Genomic DNA, 22,640 nt, shown 5'->3' with positions numbered 1-22,640 from the left:
AGTGCCTGTCTGCACCCCTCACTACTGAGTCTCCTACCACTATTGCTCTTGCATTCTTACTCCTCCTCTCTTGTGCAGCTGAGCCACCCACAGTGCCATTAACTTGGGTCTGGCTGCGCTCTCCAGAGGAACCTTCACCTTCACCGTTTTCAAACACAGAAAAACGGTTCTTGAATGAGATGCACTCTGGGGCTTTCCTGACTACCTGCCTGCCTCCCTTCTTCTGACTGGTGGTCACTCATTCCCTCTCTGACTGCACTTCCTTAAGCTGCAGAGTGACCACGTCTAAAAATGTGCTACCCACGCAACTCTCAGCCTGGCGGATGCACCGCTGTGTCTCCAGCTGATGCTCCAGCTCCAAAACCCGTTGCCCAAGCTGGTCAAGCCGGTGGCTCTTCCTGCACATGTGGTCATCCAGACTGCAAGGAGTGTCTAAGAATCCTGCATGCTGCAGGCCGTACAACACATGGGACTGAGCTCCCTTGCCATACTTTTTATTTGTTTTAATTAAAAGACTATTTCCTTAAATTTAAGCCAAGTGAAAACCTATTCAGTTTTTCTTGAAAAAAGACAAATGCTGAGACTCTTGCCTTCTATAATGTAGCTTTAAACTGGGGGGTGTGGGGAAAAAAACACTTGCCCAATACCTACCAATCAGCTCTCTTCCTTGTCCTGACATCACTCCTTTTGAATTCCAGCACTACCCAGTGTCTGGTTGGGAACCAGCTCCCTCGCCGGTAAACTCCGCTCCCACTCTTTTTATACAGCCGCTCCACTCCCTTGCAGGTAAACTCCCGCTCTTTGGGTCCTCTTCTTGCACTCTCCTCTAGGTGCTTTGCGTATGGATTGTTGTGGTGGGTTTCCTGCTTCACAGGCAATGAAGTACCTTCTGAAGTGTAGTCACAGTTATAAAGGAACCTAGCAACAAATTTGTGCACAGTAATGAATATAGCATTGAGATGATTTACTGGATAACCTGTTCTTAGTAATGCTGATTTAGGTGGTTAGTTACTGACCAGGGGGACCTGAGGGCTATGAACAAGGTAAATAGTGAGAAACTGTTCCCACTCAGGAGAATATCAAGAACTAGAGGGCACAGATTCATAATTAGCAAAAGGAGTAAATGTGATGAGGAAAAATTTTTTCACCCAGAGGGTGGCTGTAGACTCAAACTTCCTGGAAGGATGGTGGAGGCAGATTCGATCAATCTTTTCAGGTAGCAATCCAATTCTTTTTTGAATACCTTGAATGTGCAAGGTTGCGGGGAAAAGGCAGGGGAATGGGTCCAGGTAAAATGCTCTTTCAGAGAGCCAGTGCAGACTCGATGGGCAGAATGGTGGCCTCCTCTACTGTAAAGACACTGATACAGTGAAGATATTGAGGACACCAGAAGAGCTCTCTTGCTCTTCCTCAAATGGTGCCTTTTTTTTAATTAACATCCACTTGAGATAGTGAATGAAACATTGGCATGGCATGTGATCTGAAGGGTGGCACCTCTGGCTGTAGTAGTATCTCAATCTTGGTGTTACTCTAGGTCAAGAGTCCTTAGTCCACTGCCCTCTTAAGGTCTGTGTGATGGTTTCAAGGGGTAGGACAAAAACACATCATACCTGATCTATGAACTGCTATTATTTAGTTTGTCTATCTGTTCTAAAAACGTGTTCCTTGGTAATGGGGAGTAAAGAAGGAAAAAAAAACAAAGCATATCTGTGCCTTAATTGCTATCCTTTGTTCAGTGACAACACTTGCCTTTTGAGAGTCGATCATGGACTTGAGCTCCACCCAGGGACCAACACATTATCTAAATAAGCGATTCCAAAACTTTTTTGCTGGTGAACCCCCTCCAACTCACGTTAAGAAAATTCTGTGAACTCCCTAATTCTTTTTTTCTACATAAAACGTCAACACTGATTCAAAAACAGCTCATTCAGGCTCCCATTTGCTGTTCTACATTTAGGTTCTGGGAATTTTTTTTTTGCTTTGCTTTGGAAAAATACTTGCCATGGATTATATTACATTGATGTATTAAATTGCGGATTTTGCACATGAAAACCAATTCCTATTAACATTTTGATTTCCTGTGGGAAGTCCATGGGAGGCTGTTGGTGTTCAGGGAATCCTACAAGGAGCTTCGTGCTGCCAGTAAAAGCTGCAGTGCTAAATAAATAGGAAATGTGCATCCTGAAACTGATGGTCGGCAATTGCCTTTCAGCAGGTTTATAACTCGGTAGGGAGCTTGGTGATGGGACATAAATTAGTGGTTAGTTTGCAAGACTTGTTTACTTAGTAGCCCCTGCATCTAATGATGTATGAGACAGACAAAACACTCCATTCTCCAAGCTTGCAAGACAATATCATTAAGGGTAAGGTACAGAAAAAGCTACATTGTGCAAAATTATTAACAATTAAATTGCATTCTTGTAAACTAGTGTGGGGGACCCAGCATAGGTATGCTGCATGGATCTGGCAGAGCTAATTCTAAATACAAGACCCATTCAAAATATTACTTGTCCTGTTGGGAAGAGATTTACAATTTTGTTAAAATAAATCTAAGAATACAAATTTCTGGTATGTGAAATGTGAGCATTGTTACAAGGAAGTAAAATTAAAGACAGGATCGCAACTGTTCATTTTTTTTAAATGATCAAGTTGTAGAATTTGATATAACTGCTTTTCTTAAAAGAAATTCTTGCTGTTTATTATTAAGGATATTCCTGATTTAAAATAGTCTGTGTTATCTGATTATCGTTGAATTGAGCCTGATGCTGCATTTGAATATAATTATACAGTTAAATTATAGGGTTGCTGAAGAACTCTGGAATTAATGGCTTAAATTAATCTCTTCTAATGTTAATTCTGTTCCCTTAAATTGTTGGGCTTGACAGCTCCAGTAGTTTAGTCCCTTTTAATGTTGCCAGGGCTTCATTTTATAAGAATCAAGATCACAGGAATAGATAGCCAACTGGAACAAATACTGAGAGAACTCTGGCTTTAGTTTTTCATTTCAAGCCATTGCATAAATCTTGTTTTAGACCAAATTATAGCAGCATGGAAGTAAAACATGGATATGATTAATGAGTATTAGCAAATTGTTTGTTGTGTTGTGTTGCTTGCAGTCAGTTGATGAATGTTTAGGTAGAAAAGTACACAGACGAACAAACAGAGGCAGACACACCCACACTTTCTGTTCTAACTATTTGTAAAAGACATTAACAGAATAGCTATAAATACTCAGCAAACCAGACAACATCTGTGGGGGAAGTTGACCAGTTGCCATTTTAGGTCTAAGACAGGAATTCTGTTTTAACCTTTCTAGTCTCTGCAGCATTTTGCTATTTATTTGTAAAGGCCTGTTTCAATGAAAATTTATGTTGCAAAATTTGACTATAAAATTATGACAAGAAGTGCATGTATAAACAAGATTCCTATTAAATAGATGCATTGAAAGGCTTTTCAGGATAGTTATCTTCTGTGTGCTTTACCTAGCTCTTTTCATCTAGGTTTGCCCTGTGGACCCTGATAAACTGAATATATTGGGAACCTTGGAACATGATTTATATCTCCTCTGTGTTGCTGATGTTAACAGTTGACATTGTTAATTATTGGGGTATGATTTATATTGCTTGGGTGAGTACAAAGAATAACACAACAGATTATTAGGTGCAAGTTATTTTAGCATGCAGGGACCTGCTAGAAAATGCAGTTGGTAAAATGGTTTGCCTTTCTTATTCTATAATAGGCAGGTTTACACAGCAGATCGAAAAGTAGACCATCTTGAAGAAGAGCTGCTTATGAAGAAAGAACCCAGTCAAGCAAGATTGACAGAAGAAAACAATTTTTCCCCCGGTGTTTTTCCTAATGTTGGGATGTGCAATGGAAGAGGTATTGATAGAAACATGCCATCTAATCAGTTTCCTCCCGATAACCGGATCTTGGAAACAAATGAGGAGATGTTGACCTCAAGCCTGTTGGAAGATGACATGCCTGAAGGAATGTTTGATATGCCTGAGGAAATTGAAGCAGACTCTGAGACTCTATCCAGTGGTAGGTAACTACCAAAGTAATTCCTAACTATTCTTTTCCATTTGTCACCTCCAACCTTGCCAACCCGCCGCTTCTCTTACACTCCTGAAATTTAAAAAAGCTAGTTTTTCCACTTGTAACTAAATTATCTATGAAATAGACAAGGTACTTCATTCAGAGCCTACTTCAAATCTCATTTTATCAAAACTCAATTTATTTATCTATTAGTGGAAAATTGTTTTCAAATACCTGTGGATGCTTTCTTTTACGCATGCTACGAAGCTTCTATTTTTGGAACAACGTTTTTTTTTACATGCTGTCCCTTGATGCCATTTTATTGAATGGCAAAGCAGGCTCAAGGGGACATGTGGACTGCTGCTGGTTCTAATTTTTACTCTGACGTTGGTACCAGGCTGCCAGGGGAAAATGGAGTGTCAGCCCCTGTTCGTCAGTGTTACAAGGCAATAACACCAACATTCAATAGCTTGACTGTCCAGGACAAAGCAGCCCACTTGATTGACACCACATCCACAAACATTCATTCACTCCACCACCACTGACGCACAGTAGCAGCAGTGTGTACCATCTACAAGACGCACTGCAGGAATTCACTAAGGCTCCTTAGACAGCACCTTCCAAACTCACAACCACTACCATCTAGAAGGACAAGGGCAGCAGATAGATGGGAGCACCACCAACTACAAGTTCCCCTCCAAGCCACTCACTATCCTCACTTGGAAATATATTGTCGTTCCTTCACTGTCGCTGGGTCAAAATCCTGGAACTCCCTTCCTAACAGCACTGTGGGTGTACCTACACCACAGCAGTTCAAGAAGGCAGCACACCATCACCTTCTCAAGGGTACCTAGGTGTGGGCAGTAAATGCTGGCCGAGTCAGCAAAGCCCATTTCCCATGACTGAATGAATGAAAAAAATGTGAATTGCATCAGGTAGTGATACTAATACTTGTTAGTGGACAGTGGCAAAACCATGCCTCAGGAAAAGGCTCAGCTGAAAGTTCAATTTGGCCTCACCCAATTTGCTGCATGGGTTCTACTGTTTACTGAGGTTTGCTTAATGGATTGTGGTAGCCAGTTTGAAACAGGAGAATTTATAATAGAGAACAAGGAAATGACAGAACAATTAAACAACTACTTTACTTTAGCTCTGTCTTCACCGAGGAAGACACCAATAACTTCCCAGAAATGCTAGGGAATTGAGGGTCTAGTGAGGAGGAGGAATTGGAGGAAATTAGTATTACTAAAAAGCTGCTGAAGAAACTAATGGGACTGAAAGGCAATCAATTCCCAGGGCTTGATAATCCACATCCCAGGGTGCTAAAGGAGGCGGCCATGGAAGCAGTGAATGCGTAGGTTCTGGAACAGTCTGGCAAATTGCAGGGTGACAAATGTAACCCCACTATTTAAAAAAGGAGGGAGGGAAAAAACAGGAAATTACAAACTGGTTAGCCTAACATCATGATAGGCAAAATGCTATAGTCTATTATAAAGGATACTGTCTAATCACATTGATATTTTCTAAGTTAATGTGGATTTATGAAAGGGAAATCGTGTTTGACAAACCTACTGGAGTTTTTTGAGGATGTAACTAGCAGAGTAGATAAGGGAGAACCAGTGAATGTGGTGTATTTGGATTTCCAGAAAGTTTTTGATAATGTCCCACATAATTTTACACACTAACCTCTTAAGGCACATGGGATTGGGCATAATATATTGGCATGGATTGAGAATTGGTTAGCAGACAGGAAACAGTAGGAATACATGGGTCTTTTATGGAGTGGTAGGCAGTGATTAGTAATATTTCCAAGTTTGCTGGCAACACAAAACAAGAGGGAATGGGCGTCAAGGCAATTTAGACAAGTTGAGTGAGTGGGCAAATTCATGGCAGATGCAGTATAATGTGGATAAGTGTGAAGTTTGGTAGGAAACTTTGGTAGGAAAAACAGAATGGCAGAGTATTACTTAAATGGTGATAGATTGGGAAAGGGACCTGGGTGCCCTTGTACACCAATCACTGAAAGCAAGAAGGCAAATAGTATGTTGGCCTTCATTGTAAGAGGAATTGAGTACAGGAGCAAGGATGCCTTGCTGCAGCTGTCCATGGCCTTGGTGAGACCACACCTGGAGTATTGTGTGCAGTTTTGGTTTCCATGCCTTAGAAAGAATGTATTTGCTATAGATGGAGTGCAGTGAAGATTCACTAGGTTGATTCCTGGGATGGCAGGATTGTTACGAGGAGAGATTGGACCGACTAGACCTGTATTCTCTGGAGTTTAGAAGAATTAAGGGGGATCTCATTGAAATGTATAAAATTCTGACAGGGTTGGACAGACTGGATGCAGGAATGATGTTTCCTCTGGCTGGGGGTTGGAGAACAAGGGGTCACAGTCTCAGGATATGGGGTAGGCCATTTAGGACTGAGATGAGGTGAAACTTCTTCATTCAGAGGGTGGTGAATCTATGGAATTCTCTACCAGAGAGGGCTGTGGAGGCCAATCCACTGAATATATTTAAGGAAGAAATAGATTTCTAGACTCTAAAGGTGTCCAGGGATATGGGGAGAGAGTGGGAGTATGGTGTTGAGATAGAGGATCAGCCATGATCATATTGAATGGCAGAACAGGCTCAAAGGGCCGAATGACCACCTCCTATTTTCTATGTTGCTCCCAGAAAAATTGTGATATGACATCTTCATTACTGCAAAAATAAAATTTACTTCTATAATACATGTTTCTCTTGAACAGATGATCCTACTCCAGAGCCAGCATCTGTGCTGGGTGCTGATCTGTTAGCTCTGTATAGGAGAGGATATTGTCCTGACATAACCCTTCATGTTGAGAACAGAATTTTTCATGCACACAGGTACAATCGTGTCAGAATATTCTTACAAATAGTCATGAATTAAACTGAAGAACTAACATAGAAATGTTGCATTTATTTCTTACCAACAATTGATAGAGGTAGTCAAACCTAAGTGTCAGATCTTTCCTTTAGAGTCCCAACTGTGCGAGTGTACTAGCATATCTGCAGCATTGGTGTAAATAAAATTGATGATGCATGAAAAATTATCATATGTTCTTCATATCTCTCAGCATGTCTCAAATTTTGTAAAATATCTGCTTCTCAGTACTTTGGAATTCTTTTGTTTTCTGATTATTTTAGTTTCTGTAGCAAAGCTTTTTCTGCTCGAGCCACCACCCATCTTTGCTTCTCACTGCCTCTTCCAAATTGGATTTGGACATTGCTTATCCAGTTAGAGATACAGTGCCGCAGCTTTGTGACGACTGGATTGTTTGTTCAATTATTTGATTTTAATGCTTCAGTAAGATAGCTAATGAGGAAGTCATTGAATTATATATTTTCTACATATACAAATGAGTTCATTATGCAACCACAATTGAGTGTGGAGTGAGGTTGATGCACTATTTTTAAGGAAAAAGAAACTGCTTGTATTAAAGATTTATTAAGAACATTTAAAAATGAACAAAGTAATGTTACAAAGTTTGGATTGTTAAGTCTTTCACGTGTTCTGTTATCCAGGGCCATCCTGTGTGCTCGCTCCAGTTATTTTGCAGCTATGTTAAGTGGAAATTGGGCAGAAAGCTTTCAGAAATCGATTACTCTTGCTGGGTACGTATGATGACAAGAGGGGAAGGGTAAGTGTGTAATGATGACTGAAGAACACTTAGAATATCTCTACTTGGGTCATATGAAAATAGTTAAACAGAACTTTGCCAAATTTGTAAGGAAAATATTTGGCTTTTACTTGATTTGCCAGAAAAAAGGAAATGAAAAGTGAGCAGGCCACGCTGTTCGAGTATGTTCCACTCTGTCTTTATGCTGCAGAAGTAACAACTGATATTTGTGACAATTTAAGGGGCTTAATGAATGTTTGAAAAATGCTTTTGATTTTCTCGATGCATAACAAAACAAGTATTGCAGTTTCCAGGACAAAGGTGATCAAGGTAAATAGAATGAAAGTGTGCAGGCTTGCCAATGTTTAGCACATTCATACGAAATATTTTACCTGAAGTACAGGGCAACCTAGATGCTCCGAAGAATAAGGAAATTAAGATAATTCATATAAGCAGAGAAAAAGTACCAGTGAAATTTAAGGGACTATATAATCTGACAAATCCCCAAGATCTAATGGCCTACATCTTTAGGGCTGTAGAAGAGAGAGCTGCAGAGATAGTTGATACGCTGGCTATGATTTTCCATAGTTCTCTAGATTCTGGAATTCCCCAGATACCCAGCAGATTGGAAGTTAGCAAATGTAACACAGCTTCCCAAGAAAGGAGGGAGAGAGAAAACATGGGACTACAGGCCAGTTAGCCTAACATCTGTCATCAGAAATGCTGGAATCTATTACTAAGGAAGCCTTAACAGTTCACTTAGAAAAGCATTGTATGTTTAGAACAAGTCAACATGGTTTTAAGAAAGGGAAATCATGTTTGACAGATTTTAGTTCAGTTTTTTGAGTATTAACTAGTGAGATAGATACGGGAATCCAGTAGATGTAGTATACCTGGATTTACAAAAGACATTTGACAAGGTGCCATGCAGAAGTTTAGTAGGCAAGATAAGGGCTCATGGATTTGAGATTAATATATTAGCATGGATAGAGGATTGGTTAACAGACAGGAAGCAAAGAGTAGGCGTTTTCAAGTTGACAGGCTGCAATTAGTTGAGTGCTGCAAAGATAAATGCTGGGGTCTCAAATGAAGAGACACTAATGTATCATAACTTGCTGACAATATGAAGCTAGATAGAAATGTAAACTGAGGAGGACATGGGCTGCAGAGAGATATAGACAGATAAAGTGATTGGCCAACAAGATGGCAAATGACATACCATGTGGGGAAGTGTGAGGCTATTCACTTTGATTGTAAGAATAGGAAAGCAGAATTTTTTTTTTTTTAAAGGCATGAAATTTATCTCTCTGAACATCAACATTTACTTTGGTGTACTTGTACAAGTAACGCAGAACATTAGCATACAGATACAACAAGCTTTAGGAAGGCCAGTGACATGTTGGCCTTTTGCAAGGGGATTGGAGTACAGGAATAAAGACACCTTGCTACAATTGTACAGGGCTTTGGTGAGACCACACCTGTATATGGTATTAGTCTCCATGTTTAAAGGATATGTTTGTGTTGGAGGCAGAATAGCCAAGGTTCACTAGATTGGGGTAAGGGGGTTCTCGCATGATGAGGCTGAGTAAAATTGACCTATATTCTCTGGAGTTTAGAAGAATGAGAGGTGATCTCATTGAAATATGTGACACTCTGATGGGATTTGACCAGGTAGATACTGAGAGTTTGTTTCTGCTGGCTGGGGAATCTAGAACACGGAGGCACAATTTCAGGATAAGGGGACAATCATTTAGGACTGAGGTGAGAAATTTCTTCACATGTGAACCTTAATTCTCTACATGGGATGGTTGTGCATGCTGCATTGTTTGAATATATTGTTATAATCCCCGTAGAGACCAGGAACTTTAAAAAAAAAAATTAATTTTCCAGTGACTGTCAGAGAACCAGTAGACACGATTTTGTTTTTTTTAAAAGACTTTTACTGTAACAAACCAACTAAAATAACTAGATCAAGCATTAATCAAACAGGCAACTAATATGTAAATGTTTTTTAAAAATTCTTTCATATTCACTAACTCACGTGGATGGGGAGATGATGGTGTAGTGATGATGTCTAGTAATCCATAGGTCCAGACTAATGTTCTGGGGACATGGATTTAAATCTCATCACTGCAGTTGGTGGAATTTAAATTCAATTAATAGCATTTGAAAGCTAATATCAGTAATGGTGATCACGAAATTATCATTTGTCATAAAAACCCATCTGGTTCACTAATGTCCTTTAGGGAAGGAAATCTGCTGTCCTTACCTGGTCTGGCCTACATGTGGCTCCAGGTCCATAGCAATGTAGCTGACTCTTAACTGCCCTCTGAAATGAACTAGCAAGTCACTCAGTTCAAACGCAATTAGGGGTGGGCAACAAATGTTGTCCTTGTCAGCGACGCCCGCATCATTTATTCATGAAAGAATAAATTAAAAATAAAACTGACTTACAAAGCCCACATTTCTGGCAGATGTAACATGAAAGGAACAGCCCCACAGTCACTCTGGTTCTCACCAACAAGGCACACCTCAGTGACTCCCTGTTCCTTTTAATCTTCAGGAGCCCCATCTGTTCTGTTCCCTTCCTTTTTGATCAGAAACTAGGCTCCTTCAAGCACCCTACTTGGTTGTTAACATGCAATCTGTTCAACCTGCTCCCATAGCAGTGGCTCCTTTATTTCTGCTTCACAAACAGCAGCTATCCTTTTCCTATGCGATCCCGTGAAGAGATGTTAAAACTGCCACACTCACTTCAGTGGGTTTCTATTTGAGTTTCTTGCCTCATAGTAACCAGATCACATGGGCTTGTATCCAAGCTGAGGTGCTTTACTTTGCTGTATTGTAGGCCTTGCTTTGAGTTAAGGGTACATTTCAGGACAAATATTGTCATGAATGAAGCCAGTTAGGACTGTGATAGACAGATTTTTGCACTCAGGGAATCAAAGGATATAGGGAATAGGTGAGAAAGGAGTTGAAGCTCAAGATCAGCCATGATCGCATTGAATAGTGGAACCGGCTTGATGGGCTGTGTGGGTCTACTCTTGCTCCTATTTCTTGACAGAGGCATTAACCTATTAAAATCATATTGTACAACATGATTTCACCTCTTCTGTCTTCTCCACATTGGGGAAAGCCAAATACAGATGGAATGACTGCTTTCCTGCATAATATTTCCTTTTATAGGGGTGGTGCTGACTCTGTCTGGGGCTCTTATGTCAACATATACTCCCATTCTCTCGCTGACTTCTGACTTTGGCCTTGTACATAAGCACAAACGTCAGAAACACTATCTTCCTTTCGTCCTTGGTGATCTGCCTTGGATGAATATTCACTTTGCAGTCTGTCCCCGTCTTTTTTATTTATCCCCTTCATTCCCTTACATTCTGGAACTTTGTTTATCCACCCTCAACTCCCCACTCTTGTTGGTCAAATGTATTTTCACTGTCGTCTTGTTCATAGTGCATCATTTTCATTTCTTTCCAACCTTTTTAAAAGCCTCCTGACAGGCTTTTGGGCCCGTTATTTGTTGCTTTGTGATGGTGTCTTTAGCAGTTTCAAGGTGTCCCAAAGTGCTAGGCTGCAAATAATGTAGCCTGTGATGTTGGGAAGCTTTAAAAAGATGAATTTCCCAACAACAGCAAAAAGAAGCAGTTGAGGGGAGTTTCACGTTTTAAATCTTTAACTGTAACAAACTAAAATCAACATCAATAAAACATTAAGACCACTGATAAATCAAACTAAGGAAAAAGTACTTTGCGTTAATTAATAATACAATGGACTATGTCTTAGGAAACCCTTTCATTGGGCGCCACACTTCTGGCAGATATGTAACGTTAAAAGTATGGCTCCACAGTCACTCTGATTATCACCAGCAAAGTATGCCTTAGCAGCTTCCTTTATTCTAATGTTCTTCCCTACTCTCCTGCTTTGTTGAGACCTATAAACGGCACACCCACTTCACAGCTTTCAATCGTAACACAGGACTTGCACCCAAATGTTAATTTTTTTTTTTGGATAGTGGTAGGCTTGCTGTGTATTTTCCATCTTGTGTTGGCTTGCATTCACTTTCTCTTTTTACTTCTATCTATTATTTTTTTTTTTCAGTCTGCATAAATAAGATAACATTTTAAATCTGTAGTTTTGGAGAAACTGGATATTGAGGCAGCAGGAAGTTCTGAATGCATGCTCTGGAAGATCTCTTCAAATATAAATCACTTAAAATATCTGTTTGCATTGAGTGCTCAGTCTCTAAATTATTTTGTCCTGTTCTATCGTGTTTTCTAGCTGATGTTTTTGGATTTAGTGAAATTTATTGCAGAAGCATGATAAAAAAAACAGTGTATACGCTTATGTTAATTGTAATGCATCTTGGCTGTTCAGTAATATAAACCAGTTTAAAGGGCAAGCAGCCATCAGTGATACCATGACTTTGCGTAAACAGTCTTGAAGTGATTTTTATGTAAATATATTCATTAGGGCATCATTAGCAATGTATCTATATTTCCCTTTGAGGAAAAATACATCACAAGAAGCAGCTTATGTTTGAGGGGGATTCGGGGATGTGCTTTGATTCTTAAGTCATTTACACATGCAGTCTAAATTTCAGCTTCAAAGTGTTGGCTTCGGGCAGAAGCTGATGAGCTGTGACTAGAAAACTGCATATTAAATGCACGTGCAGATGTAGTCACTGATAATTGATAAGGTAACTGGTGATGCTAATTACGTTTCATACGTTCATTAATTGGTAGTAAGAGATAAATAAAGGAATATATTAAATATTTTTGTAACATTTTATTCAGTATTGACTGAGTCTTTGTATTATGCAGTATTTTGATTTCTCAAAAATATTTAGGATGCTTTATGAGCATGTAATATAGAATCATAGAACCATAGAATGGTTACAGCACAGAAAGAGACATTCAGCTCATTATGTTTCTGCTGGCTCTCTGCAAGAGCAATTCACCAAGTGTCACTCCCCTGCCTTTTCCCAGTAGCCCTGCAAATTTTATATAATCATTTCATGTAATCCTTTTAATATAATCCACTTCTCTTTTGAAAGCCAAGTTTGAATCTGCCTCGATTACATTCCCAGGCACTACCATCCAAATCCTAACCACCCACTGCCTAAAGTTTTTCCTGTATTGCCATTGCTACTTTTGCCAATCACCTTGAATATGTTAGCAAGATTGAATGGCAGTGACATTGTACTGGGAAATAACTTCCAACAAAGTGAGATCCTCATCTTGACTGTCATCGGGGTAGCTACCTCATAGTGAACATATGATTGCTGAAGCAAGACCTTGAAGCTATCCTTGGACCAAAGGATTAATTTGGGGGAGCATTGGTTAGAGTCAAGGGAGCAGGTTGCCTGGGATTTTTTTTTTTTTTTGAAGCTGTGAAAAATATCTTTTAAATTCTTTGTTTATAAATTGTCTTCACTGTTTTCAATATGATCTATATAAAGATAAATTATATTTTAATTACAGTGTGAGCCATGTAGAAGTGGAAATCATGATGAACTTTTTATACGGAGCCATTTTAGACTTGCCCAAGGAAGCTCTCCCACGGTAAATATTTTTGTTTTGGACTTCAATTTGATCTAGGGAAAAGGTGTTTGTCTATCTAATAGTTTTTAGCGATCAATAATTTAGGAAATGTAAAATGTTTGAGGATCTTATTTTGGAGCTTTATGAATTTGTTAATCTCATTAGTACAAGTATCTGTGTCTATTAGTACAAGTATCTGTGTCTATTAGTACAAGTATCTGTGTCTATTAGTACAAGTATCTGTGTCTATTAGTACAAGTATCTGTGTCTATTAGTACAAGTATCTGTGTCTATTAGTACAAGTATCTGTGTCTATTAGTACAAGTATCTGTGTCTATTAGTACAAGTATCTGTGTCTATTAGTACAAGTATCTGTGTCTATTAGTACAAGTATCTGTGTCTATTAGTACAAGTATCTGTGTCTATTAGTACAAGTATCTGTGTCTATTAGTACAAGTATCTGTGTCTATTAGTACAAGTATCTGTGTCTATTAGTACAAGTATCTGTGTCTATTAGTACAAGTATCTGTGTCTATTAGTACAAGTATCTGTGTCTATTAGTACAAGTATCTGTGTCTATTAGTACAAGTATCTGTGTCTATTAGTACAAGTATCTGTGTCTATTAGTACAAGTATCTGTGTCTATTAGTACAAGTATCTGTGTCTATTAGTACAAGTATCTGTGTCTATTAGTACAAGTATCTGTGTCTATTAGTACAAGTATCTGTGTCTATTAGTACAAGTATCTGTGTCTATTAGTACAAGTATCTGTGTCTATTAGTACAAGTATCTGTGTCTATTAGTACAAGTATCTGTGTCTATTAGTACAAGTATCTGTGTCTCATTAGTACAAGTATCTGTGTCTCATTAGTACAAGTATCTGTGTCTATTAGTACAAGTATCTGTGTCTATTAGTACAAGTATCTGTGTCTATTAGTACAAGTATCTGTGTCTATTAGTACAAGTATCTGTGTCTATTAGTACAAGTATCTGTGTCTATTAGTACAAGTATCTGTGTCTATTAGTACAAGTATCTGTGTCTATTAGTACAAGTATCTGTGTCTATTAGTACAAGTATCTGTGTCTATTAGTACAAGTATCTGTGTCTATTAGTACAAGTATCTGTGTCTATTAGTACAAGTATCTGTGTCTATTAGTACAAGTATCTGTGTCTATTAGTACAAGTATCTGTGTCTATTAGTACAAGTATCTGTGTCTATTAGTACAAGTATCTGTGTCTATTAGTACAAGTATCTGTGTCTATTAGTACAAGTATCTGTGTCTATTAGTACAAGTATCTGTGTCTATTAGTACAAGTATCTGTGTCTATTAGTACAAGTATCTGTGTCTATTAGTACAAGTATCTGTGTCTATTAGTACAAGTATCTGTGTCTATTAGTACAAGTATCTGTGTCTATTAGTACAAGTATCTGTGTCTATTAGTACAAGTATCTGTGTCTATTAGTACAAGTATCTGTGTCTATTAGTACAAGTATCTGTGTCTATTAGTACAAGTATCTGTGTCTATTAGTACAAGTATCTGTGTCTATTAGTACAAGTATCTGTGTCTATTAGTACAAGTATCTGTGTCTATTAGTACAAGTATCTGTGTCTATTAGTACAAGTATCTGTGTCTATTAGTACAAGTATCTGTGTCTATTAGTACAAGTATCTGTGTCTATTAGTACAAGTATCTGTGTCTATTAGTACAAGTATCTGTGTCTATTAGTACAAGTATCTGTGTCTATTAGTACAAGTATCTGTGTCTATTAGTACAAGTATCTGTGTCTATTAGTACAAGTATCTGTGTCTATTAGTACAAGTATCTGTGTCTATTAGTACAAGTATCTGTGTCTATTAGTACAAGTATCTGTGTCTATTAGTACAAGTATCTGTGTCTATTAGTACAAGTATCTGTGTCTATTAGTACAAGTATCTGTGTCTATTAGTACAAGTATCTGTGTCTATTAGTACAAGTATCTGTGTCTATTAGTACAAGTATCTGTGTCTATTAGTACAAGTATCTGTGTCTATTAGTACAAGTATCTGTGTCTATTAGTACAAGTATCTGTGTCTCATTAGTACAAGTATCTGTGTCTATTAGTACAAGTATCTGTGTCTATTAGTACAAGTATCTGTGTCTATTAGTACAAGTATCTGTGTCTATTAGTACAAGTATCTGTGTCTATTAGTACAAGTATCTGTGTCTCATTAGTACAAGTATCTGTGTCTATTAGTACAAGTATCTGTGTCTATTAGTACAAGTATCTGTGTCTATTAGTACAAGTATCTGTGTCTATTAGTACAAGTATCTGTGTCTATTAGTACAAGTATCTGTGTCTATTAGTACAAGTATCTGTGTCTATTAGTACAAGTATCTGTGTCTCATTAGTACAAGTATCTGTGTCTCATTAGTACAAGTATCTGTGTCTATTAGTACAAGTATCTGTGTCTATTAGTACAAGTATCTGTGTCTATTAGTACAAGTATCTGTGTCTATTAGTACAAGTATCTGTGTCTATTAGTACAAGTATCTGTGTCTCATTAGTACAAGTATCTGTGTCTCATTAGTACAAGTATCTGTGTCTATTAGTACAAGTATCTGTGTCTATTAGTACAAGTATCTGTGTCTATTAGTACAAGTATCTGTGTCTATTAGTACAAGTATCTGTGTCTATTAGTACAAGTATCTGTGTCTATTAGTACAAGTATCTGTGTCTATTAGTACAAGTATCTGTGTCTATTAGTACAAGTATCTGTGTCTATTAGTACAAGTATCTGTGTCTATCTCTCTTGGGAATAAAAAGTTGCGTTATGGGTGAAGGCTGGTAACTGGACTAGAGGAAGGAACTTGATGCTCCCTTAAGGTAGGGGGGAATCAACATGTGGTGGAGGGGAGAGCACCTAATGGAATCATCAAATAATGATGCTGGGAGCAGTGAGATATGGCCTGATTGACCTTCTCTTGTTTGTTTGCTCAGCAGACCGGTTTTAAATTGTTGTCATGGCGATGCTGTCAGATGCCACTACTGCTGTTACTGACTATATGGTGTATAATACTTACATTGTTGTTCATCTGAATAGTAACACTTAGTTGACTTCAGAAAGATCCAAGACTCTGATTCTCTGGCCTTGAAGTGCAAATCCTAAATGGATCGGTAGAATAAAATCTCTTACAGGCAGTCAGGAATTGGGTGTGCTTATTAGCTAATATATTTAAACCAAAATTTGATTAGTTGCTGATGTGGTATGAAAACAATTGATTTGTGCAAATGGTGTAGGGGTAACATACTAGCATGAATAAAGATTTGGTAGCTAACAGGAAGCAGAGATTGGGGGGGGTGGAAATAAGATTTTTTTAGTTTGGCAGGATCAGTGCTGAGGCCTCAACTAGTTACAATCTATATTAATGACTTGGATGAAGGGACTGTGTACACATTTGGTCTCCTTATTTGAAAAAAGGATATAATTGTGTTAGAAACAGTTCTGAGAAGGTTAATTCCTCATTCCTGGGATGAAGGGCTTAACTCATGAAGAAATGTTGAACAGGTTGAGTTTATACCCATTGGATTTTGGAAGAATGAGAGGTGACCTTATTAAAACATAAGACCCTTAGAGAGCCTTATTGTATACTGGGAGGGTGGTTCCTCTTGTGGGGGAGGCTAGAACTAGGGGACAGTTTTAAGATTGACCTCTCCCTTAGACAGAGATTGAAGGGAAATTTCTTCTGAGGGTCTTTAGTGTGTGGAATTCTCTTCTCAAAGCACTGAAGGTTGGGTCATTGAATTTATTCAAGGCTAGACTTTTGATAGACAAGTGAGCCAAGGGTTATGGGGAGCAGACAGGAAGATGGAGTTGAGACCACAATTGGATCTGCCATGATCAACTTGAATGGCAGAGCAGCCTTGAAGGGCTTACTCCTTCTCCCAAGTCCTATGTTCCTGTTAAAATGTTTTTATGCCTCCTTGGAAAACGTTACTTTTTTTATATTTAAAAAAAAGTACTTTGTGTTATTTTAAGCTTCCCTTCTACCTTGAGGCCATTCAGAAATTAATATTTTCTGAACTGCACCAATAATCTTTAGCCTTTTGGCTGTGCCACAAGAGTGAAATGCAGGGATGATTAAGCCAGAATCACCTCTGAAAGTTAAAGGAACAGAATGTGTTTAGATGATAACTTGACATTCATTTGCCACTCATTAGTTTTCGAATCAGAAATTTTCGGGGAGGGTAAACTTTTTGACAGTAGTCAGTAAGGCAGAAATGGGTGATAGCTGAGCAGCTCTGTTTTAAATCCTGTCCAATTTTTTCTTCCCTGCTGTGGTCAAGAAAAATTGGGCTGACTTTGTACTATTTCCCCTCAACCAGTTTGACTCCCTTGCAGCTCATCCAGATTCTCTTATCTAATGGTAGTAAACAGTTCTAGAGGCAAAGAAACTGACATCTTGATTCCACCTATCTTAGTGACTTTACAAACTGGATATTGGGGAGTTACTTTGTAAATGTACAATCAGAAATCCTATGCTTCTGCTCATTGTGCTGGTGATATTAATTCCTTCTGTGCTGTCGGAAGGGGACCAAATTGCTTTTCTATTCCCAGGTAAGGCTGTTGATGTATCAGAGTAAAAAGCAGATCGCTTTGTGGTAATTTTAATGCCTTGGAATCAACAAATATTTAATATCCAGTAATTGTATGTTTATAGAGCAATTGGGATTAACATTGGTCATTGGAAGCTACAAAGCTTGTTCATGGATTTCACACTGAATTTCTAATTGTCGCATCAGTTTTGTTATGAAGTGACATTTGGCTAGTTCCCAAGAAGCACATTGCAAAGAGTGTCTGCTGTACATGTCTCTGATCATATTACAGTAAGTCCCTGTTTGAAGTTGCTTCATTCAGCATCATTCTGCTTTAATATCGCGGATATAATGGGTATGCACACTAGCATTGTCTCACACTGGGACCTATATAGCACTGCATGGCCTGATCGGTGTCATTTTGGAGCAGTGTCCTCCGTTCCCTGACACACTCCCAATGTCCCACTCACGGCAAGGGTTTGAGAGTGGTTGGCAAACAGAAGGTAAATAGAAAAGGCTAGCATATTTCATTTTTATTGACATGCAAAACAAAATAAATTTATTTCATTTAAGAATATAAGAATTTGGGAATGTACAGTACTTCAACTTAGTATAATGTTTTAATTAATTTTCTAATCAGAAAGGACCTAATTGCAGCTTTTACGTTAGTCATAATGGGAAAATCTGATTCGCTTAAAGTTGATTCACTTAAAATTTTACTTTTCAGGAACGCAACTATAATAAGCAAGGAGTTACTGTACATTGTTGCAGTACTAGAGTATGACCAGAAGCTAATATCAGAGCATTGATGCGGAAGGGGAGAAAATGCTTAGACCTACAGCCTTGAGCCTTGCAAGACAACCAGAGTTTTTCTGTCGCTACCTTTTGCTTCCAAGTTGAAATTAATTTTTGATTTTTTAAAAAATCCGAGATTGTTGAAATATGCCACGGCTGTTATTTTAATTGTCTATAATTATTCAAGTTTTTAGAGAAAACTCAAGCCATATGTGTCCAGCAAATGTAATAGTCTGGCATTTCTGCTCCACACTAGCTTTTGGTGAAGTTTGCCTGAAATCAGCAAAACCAAGACAAGAGATCATGGAACCTTGGTCAGGATTTTCCCCTTGGCGACTTGGGGGCGGAGCCTGCTTGCTGAGGGGAAAATGACGCAGGATGACGTTGGGAGGATATCAGCTGTCTGCCGGCCGACCTGTCAGTGGCCAATTAAGGCCATTGACAGGCTCATTAAGATAGTTAAATGCCCTGCCCGGCCAACCTTAAAGCTGGCGGGCAGGCCAGGAGCCCCAGCGGCCTATAGATTATTAATGAAACTTCATCCACCGGCAGGATGAACTTTCATTACCGTTTTGTAAAAACTTATTAAATTTTTACATGAGTTTATCAACATGTCCCATTTTGTGTGACATTGTCACATGAGGGGGGAACATTTTAATAATTATAAAATGTCTTTTTTTTGACTTTACTTACCTTTCACTAAACCGCCTGAGACAGGACTTTGCCCTAGGAAGCAATGCGCTCTTTCGCGTGCATGCGTGAAAGAGCGCACTTTGACAGTCGGGGATTTTCCCCCCACCTCCGGAGCAGGACGTGCAAAGCACTTCCCGTTGGACAGGCTGCTGGGTGGGCCTTAATTGGTCCGCCCACTCAAAATGGCGGCGGGTTTCAGCAACCTGCCCACCGCCAAGCCGGTGGGGCCTGCCCGCTATTCCAAGGGCTAAATTCTGCCGTTTAAGTGCAAATTGAGTTTCCATGATCTTTTTATACTAGTTTTAATAAAATATGGTGCTAGAAGCAGGCACTGTATCTGCATAACTAGCCACACCTCCAGACTGAATTGGGAATTTCTGATTATTGTACTTATTTGCAAGCCTTTGAGGGGGCTTTCAAAATTAAGCCAGTTTTTATGGATGCTAATAGGTATGTTTTACAAGTCTTTGAATATCTATTTTAGTTTATTGAAAAGCTGATTACTGTACCCCAATATAACTAGGAAATGGTTCTGTGCATTTTTTTTTAGTTGGATATTTGAGATCAGTACTCTCAGTTGGTGGACTCTGATTAAAATGTTTGTGTTTTTTTTGTGTGACATAACCATTTTCAGCTGTTTTAATCAAACTGCACCTAGTTACCACCCTTAATTACATTTGGGTAATTTTAAAGGAAAAATCATTTTAATGTGTTCTAAAACACTGCCCATTTGCACCAGTTCAGTAGAGATTTCGTTTTGGCAACAGGCATAGGAGTTTGAGCAGAAACTTGAGGGAAAATAAACTGCTCAAAACTAGCGCAATTTCAGATGTGACTTGCACCCAAAATGGAAACTCTACCCCAAGATATTTAATCATTTCAGAACATGCATCTGGTATTTGAGGGAGACCCTCATCAAATATATATGCAACTATTTTATTTGGCAGCAAGGTTTTCCTTTTATAAATTAGGATGACTAATGAACAAACATTGTTATGGGTCCATTGGTCAGATGCATGCTGCACACACCAATTATTCTAAAGATCACTAAGTGAAGCATGAGCTTAAGCAATGATGAAGAATCCCAAACACAGAACATGAAAGCAAGATGATAACTTGAGTAAATCTTGGTGCTAACTTGGCACTTTTCTTTCCCTCAGCTCCGTGCTTACGTTAGCAGATATGTACAACTTGGATGGGTTGAAGAAAGTTGTCCTCCATGTTTTGAAGAAGGATTATTGCAAGTTTTTTCACAAGGTAACATTCTGTTTTGTATAGTAATGATTGTACAGCAACCCAAAATGCAGTTTTATGCTGGAAGTGAACACAATTCTTGTTTTCAGCTGTTAGTGTTTTTCTTCTTTGATTTTTGGGCTTTCCATGTTCATGCTGTTGCTTTGGTCAGAGGACATCTTGCCTTATGGGAGTTGAAAAAATAAGTTTTGTTTTGATTAACTGCTGAATTTGGGCAGTTGGTTCTCAATTTTAACATACACAAGCAATATAATTGACATTAGATTTGTTGAGGCAATAGACCCAAACCTCATTTTTAAGATGAACATTGTCTATCTGTGAATTTAGCTGCAGATGTTGCGTACTGTCTAAATTGACTCCTGTTACATTCACTAAGTTCTGATTGTGATCAGTTTATAACCCCTTCCTCCATTCATTGCCCCAGTAAATTCCTCAAGCATATACACATCATAAGAATCTACAGCTGTTAAAAGGTTTCCATGGCCTAGAACAGAAGATTGTCTTGAGCCCAAAGACAATGCGTTATTGTTCCCCAATGGTTAGTCAGCCAGTCATTGTGCATTGAAAAACAAGAAATGGAGCTATATTCTGCCTGGTTTAGCTTCAAACTGATTTGTGCAGCAGTTGCATTCCTCAGAATTCCGGTGGGCTGCTTTTTTTTTTCAATTTACATTTTTCTCACTTTTTTTTTCCCCCCTTGTGTTCCTGCTGATAATTTAGTATCTTGGACTCCCACCAGTCCTTGAATTTATGCAGTGTATTTCCTTTCAACTCAAAATTAACTTTTGCTGCCTCTGCTTTAATTGCATGACAACTCTGAAGTTTTCAGTCTCCTTGTAACTTAAGTGTTAAATTGCATCCACCATTACCAGAAAGCGTCTAGGTACATAGGAAAACGAGTAGGCCATTTAATTCGATCATGGCACAGTTAACCACAACCTTGGCACATGTCTTTCATTGTTACAGTTGTTTTTAAATAGTGCTCTATCAGGGTATGTAACTTATTTGCACTTGATGTAAAGCTCAGTGCACGATTCAGTAATTGTATGCATCCATTGAATAAGCGAATTATTTCTAAGTCTGAACCTATGACCGGATTTAGTCTAAGTTTGAACCCTGGAGGGTGGATTTGTTTTGTTATTTGAAGCTTAATAAATTGAATATTCTGGGACGTGAGGGAGATTTGAATGCAATTTTCTGATCACAGGTTAGCTGCAGTAGACAAAGGATTGGTGTTGGTACTATATAAACCTCTGTTTGAATTATTATTCCCTCCCCCTGTCTCTTTCCCCTGAGAGCTCTGCAAAGGCAGACATCAAGGGTCCATTATAAATTCTTTACAAAATACATCATGCACTGTTGAAACTACATCAGCTAAAGCTTTTGTCCTCTAGTTGACAGGATGTGACCAGTGATGTTGCCAGGGGCCTTGACTTTTCACTGTATTTATCAATGGCTTGGTTGAATGAATAGAGAGCTGTATATCCAAAGTGGCAGATTGTATTGTAAGAAGACAGCAAGTTGTGCAGATGTGAACATGAAGTTACAAAAGGACATAGAGTATTTGCAGTCCTATTCACTCACATAGAATTCACAGGAGCTGAGAGTCATCCACTTTGGATCCAAAAAAGGCAGATTAGAAATTTTTTCTTAACGGACGGAATTTAGAAACTGTGAAAGAACAAAGATTTGGATGTCTATATAAGAACCTGAGCGGTGATTTGATCAGGGTATTTAAAACGATAAAAGGATTCAATAATACTTTATTCAATATTAAAACGATGCTGGCTGTAGTAAATATAGAGAAACTATTTCCTGTGGGTGAAATTATGAACAAGTCAGCATAATCTTAAAACCAGAGCTGGGCTGTTTAGGAGAGAAATGGGGATGATTTTTTAAATGTACAAAGAGAAGTAGAAATCTGGAGTTCTCTTCCCCCAGAATGCCATGGATACTGGGAGAATTGGATCTTTTTAATACTTGGATTGATTTTTTTTTTAATCAAAGGTGGGCAAGTGCATTGAGGTTTGGATCAACCATGATCTGATTTAAGGGTGATACAGGCTTGAGAGGCTGAATGGTCTACTCTCTCTT

General features: G+C 38.5%; 1 protein-coding gene across 7 annotated transcripts in view; it reads left to right on the top strand.

Moving 5' to 3' along the window:
* btbd8 (BTB domain containing 8) overlaps positions 1-22,640 on the top strand; it is an 88,697-nt gene that overhangs the window by 22,298 nt on the left and 43,759 nt on the right. For 5 of the 7 annotated variants that reach the window (XM_041208838.1, XM_041208839.1, XM_041208841.1 and 2 more), the window contains exons 4-8: positions 3,740-4,044; positions 6,788-6,905; positions 7,584-7,673; positions 13,168-13,248; positions 20,453-20,549. In XM_041208838.1, the coding sequence (XP_041064772.1) occupies positions 3,740-4,044; positions 6,788-6,905; positions 7,584-7,673; positions 13,168-13,248; positions 20,453-20,549 (691 nt within the window). Of the gene's footprint in view, positions 1-3,500; positions 3,628-3,739; positions 4,045-6,787; positions 6,906-7,583; positions 7,674-13,167; positions 13,249-20,452; positions 20,550-22,640 lie in introns of those variants that run through there. The other 2 variants (XM_041208842.1, XM_041208844.1) reach the window with 2 other exon arrangements.

This window comes from Carcharodon carcharias, chromosome 16 (assembly GCF_017639515.1).
Source record: "Carcharodon carcharias isolate sCarCar2 chromosome 16, sCarCar2.pri, whole genome shotgun sequence".
Lineage (NCBI taxonomy): Eukaryota > Metazoa > Chordata > Chondrichthyes > Lamniformes > Lamnidae > Carcharodon > Carcharodon carcharias.
Note: the sequence above shows the minus strand (reverse complement) of the source record. Positions and strands in the feature narration are given on the sequence as shown.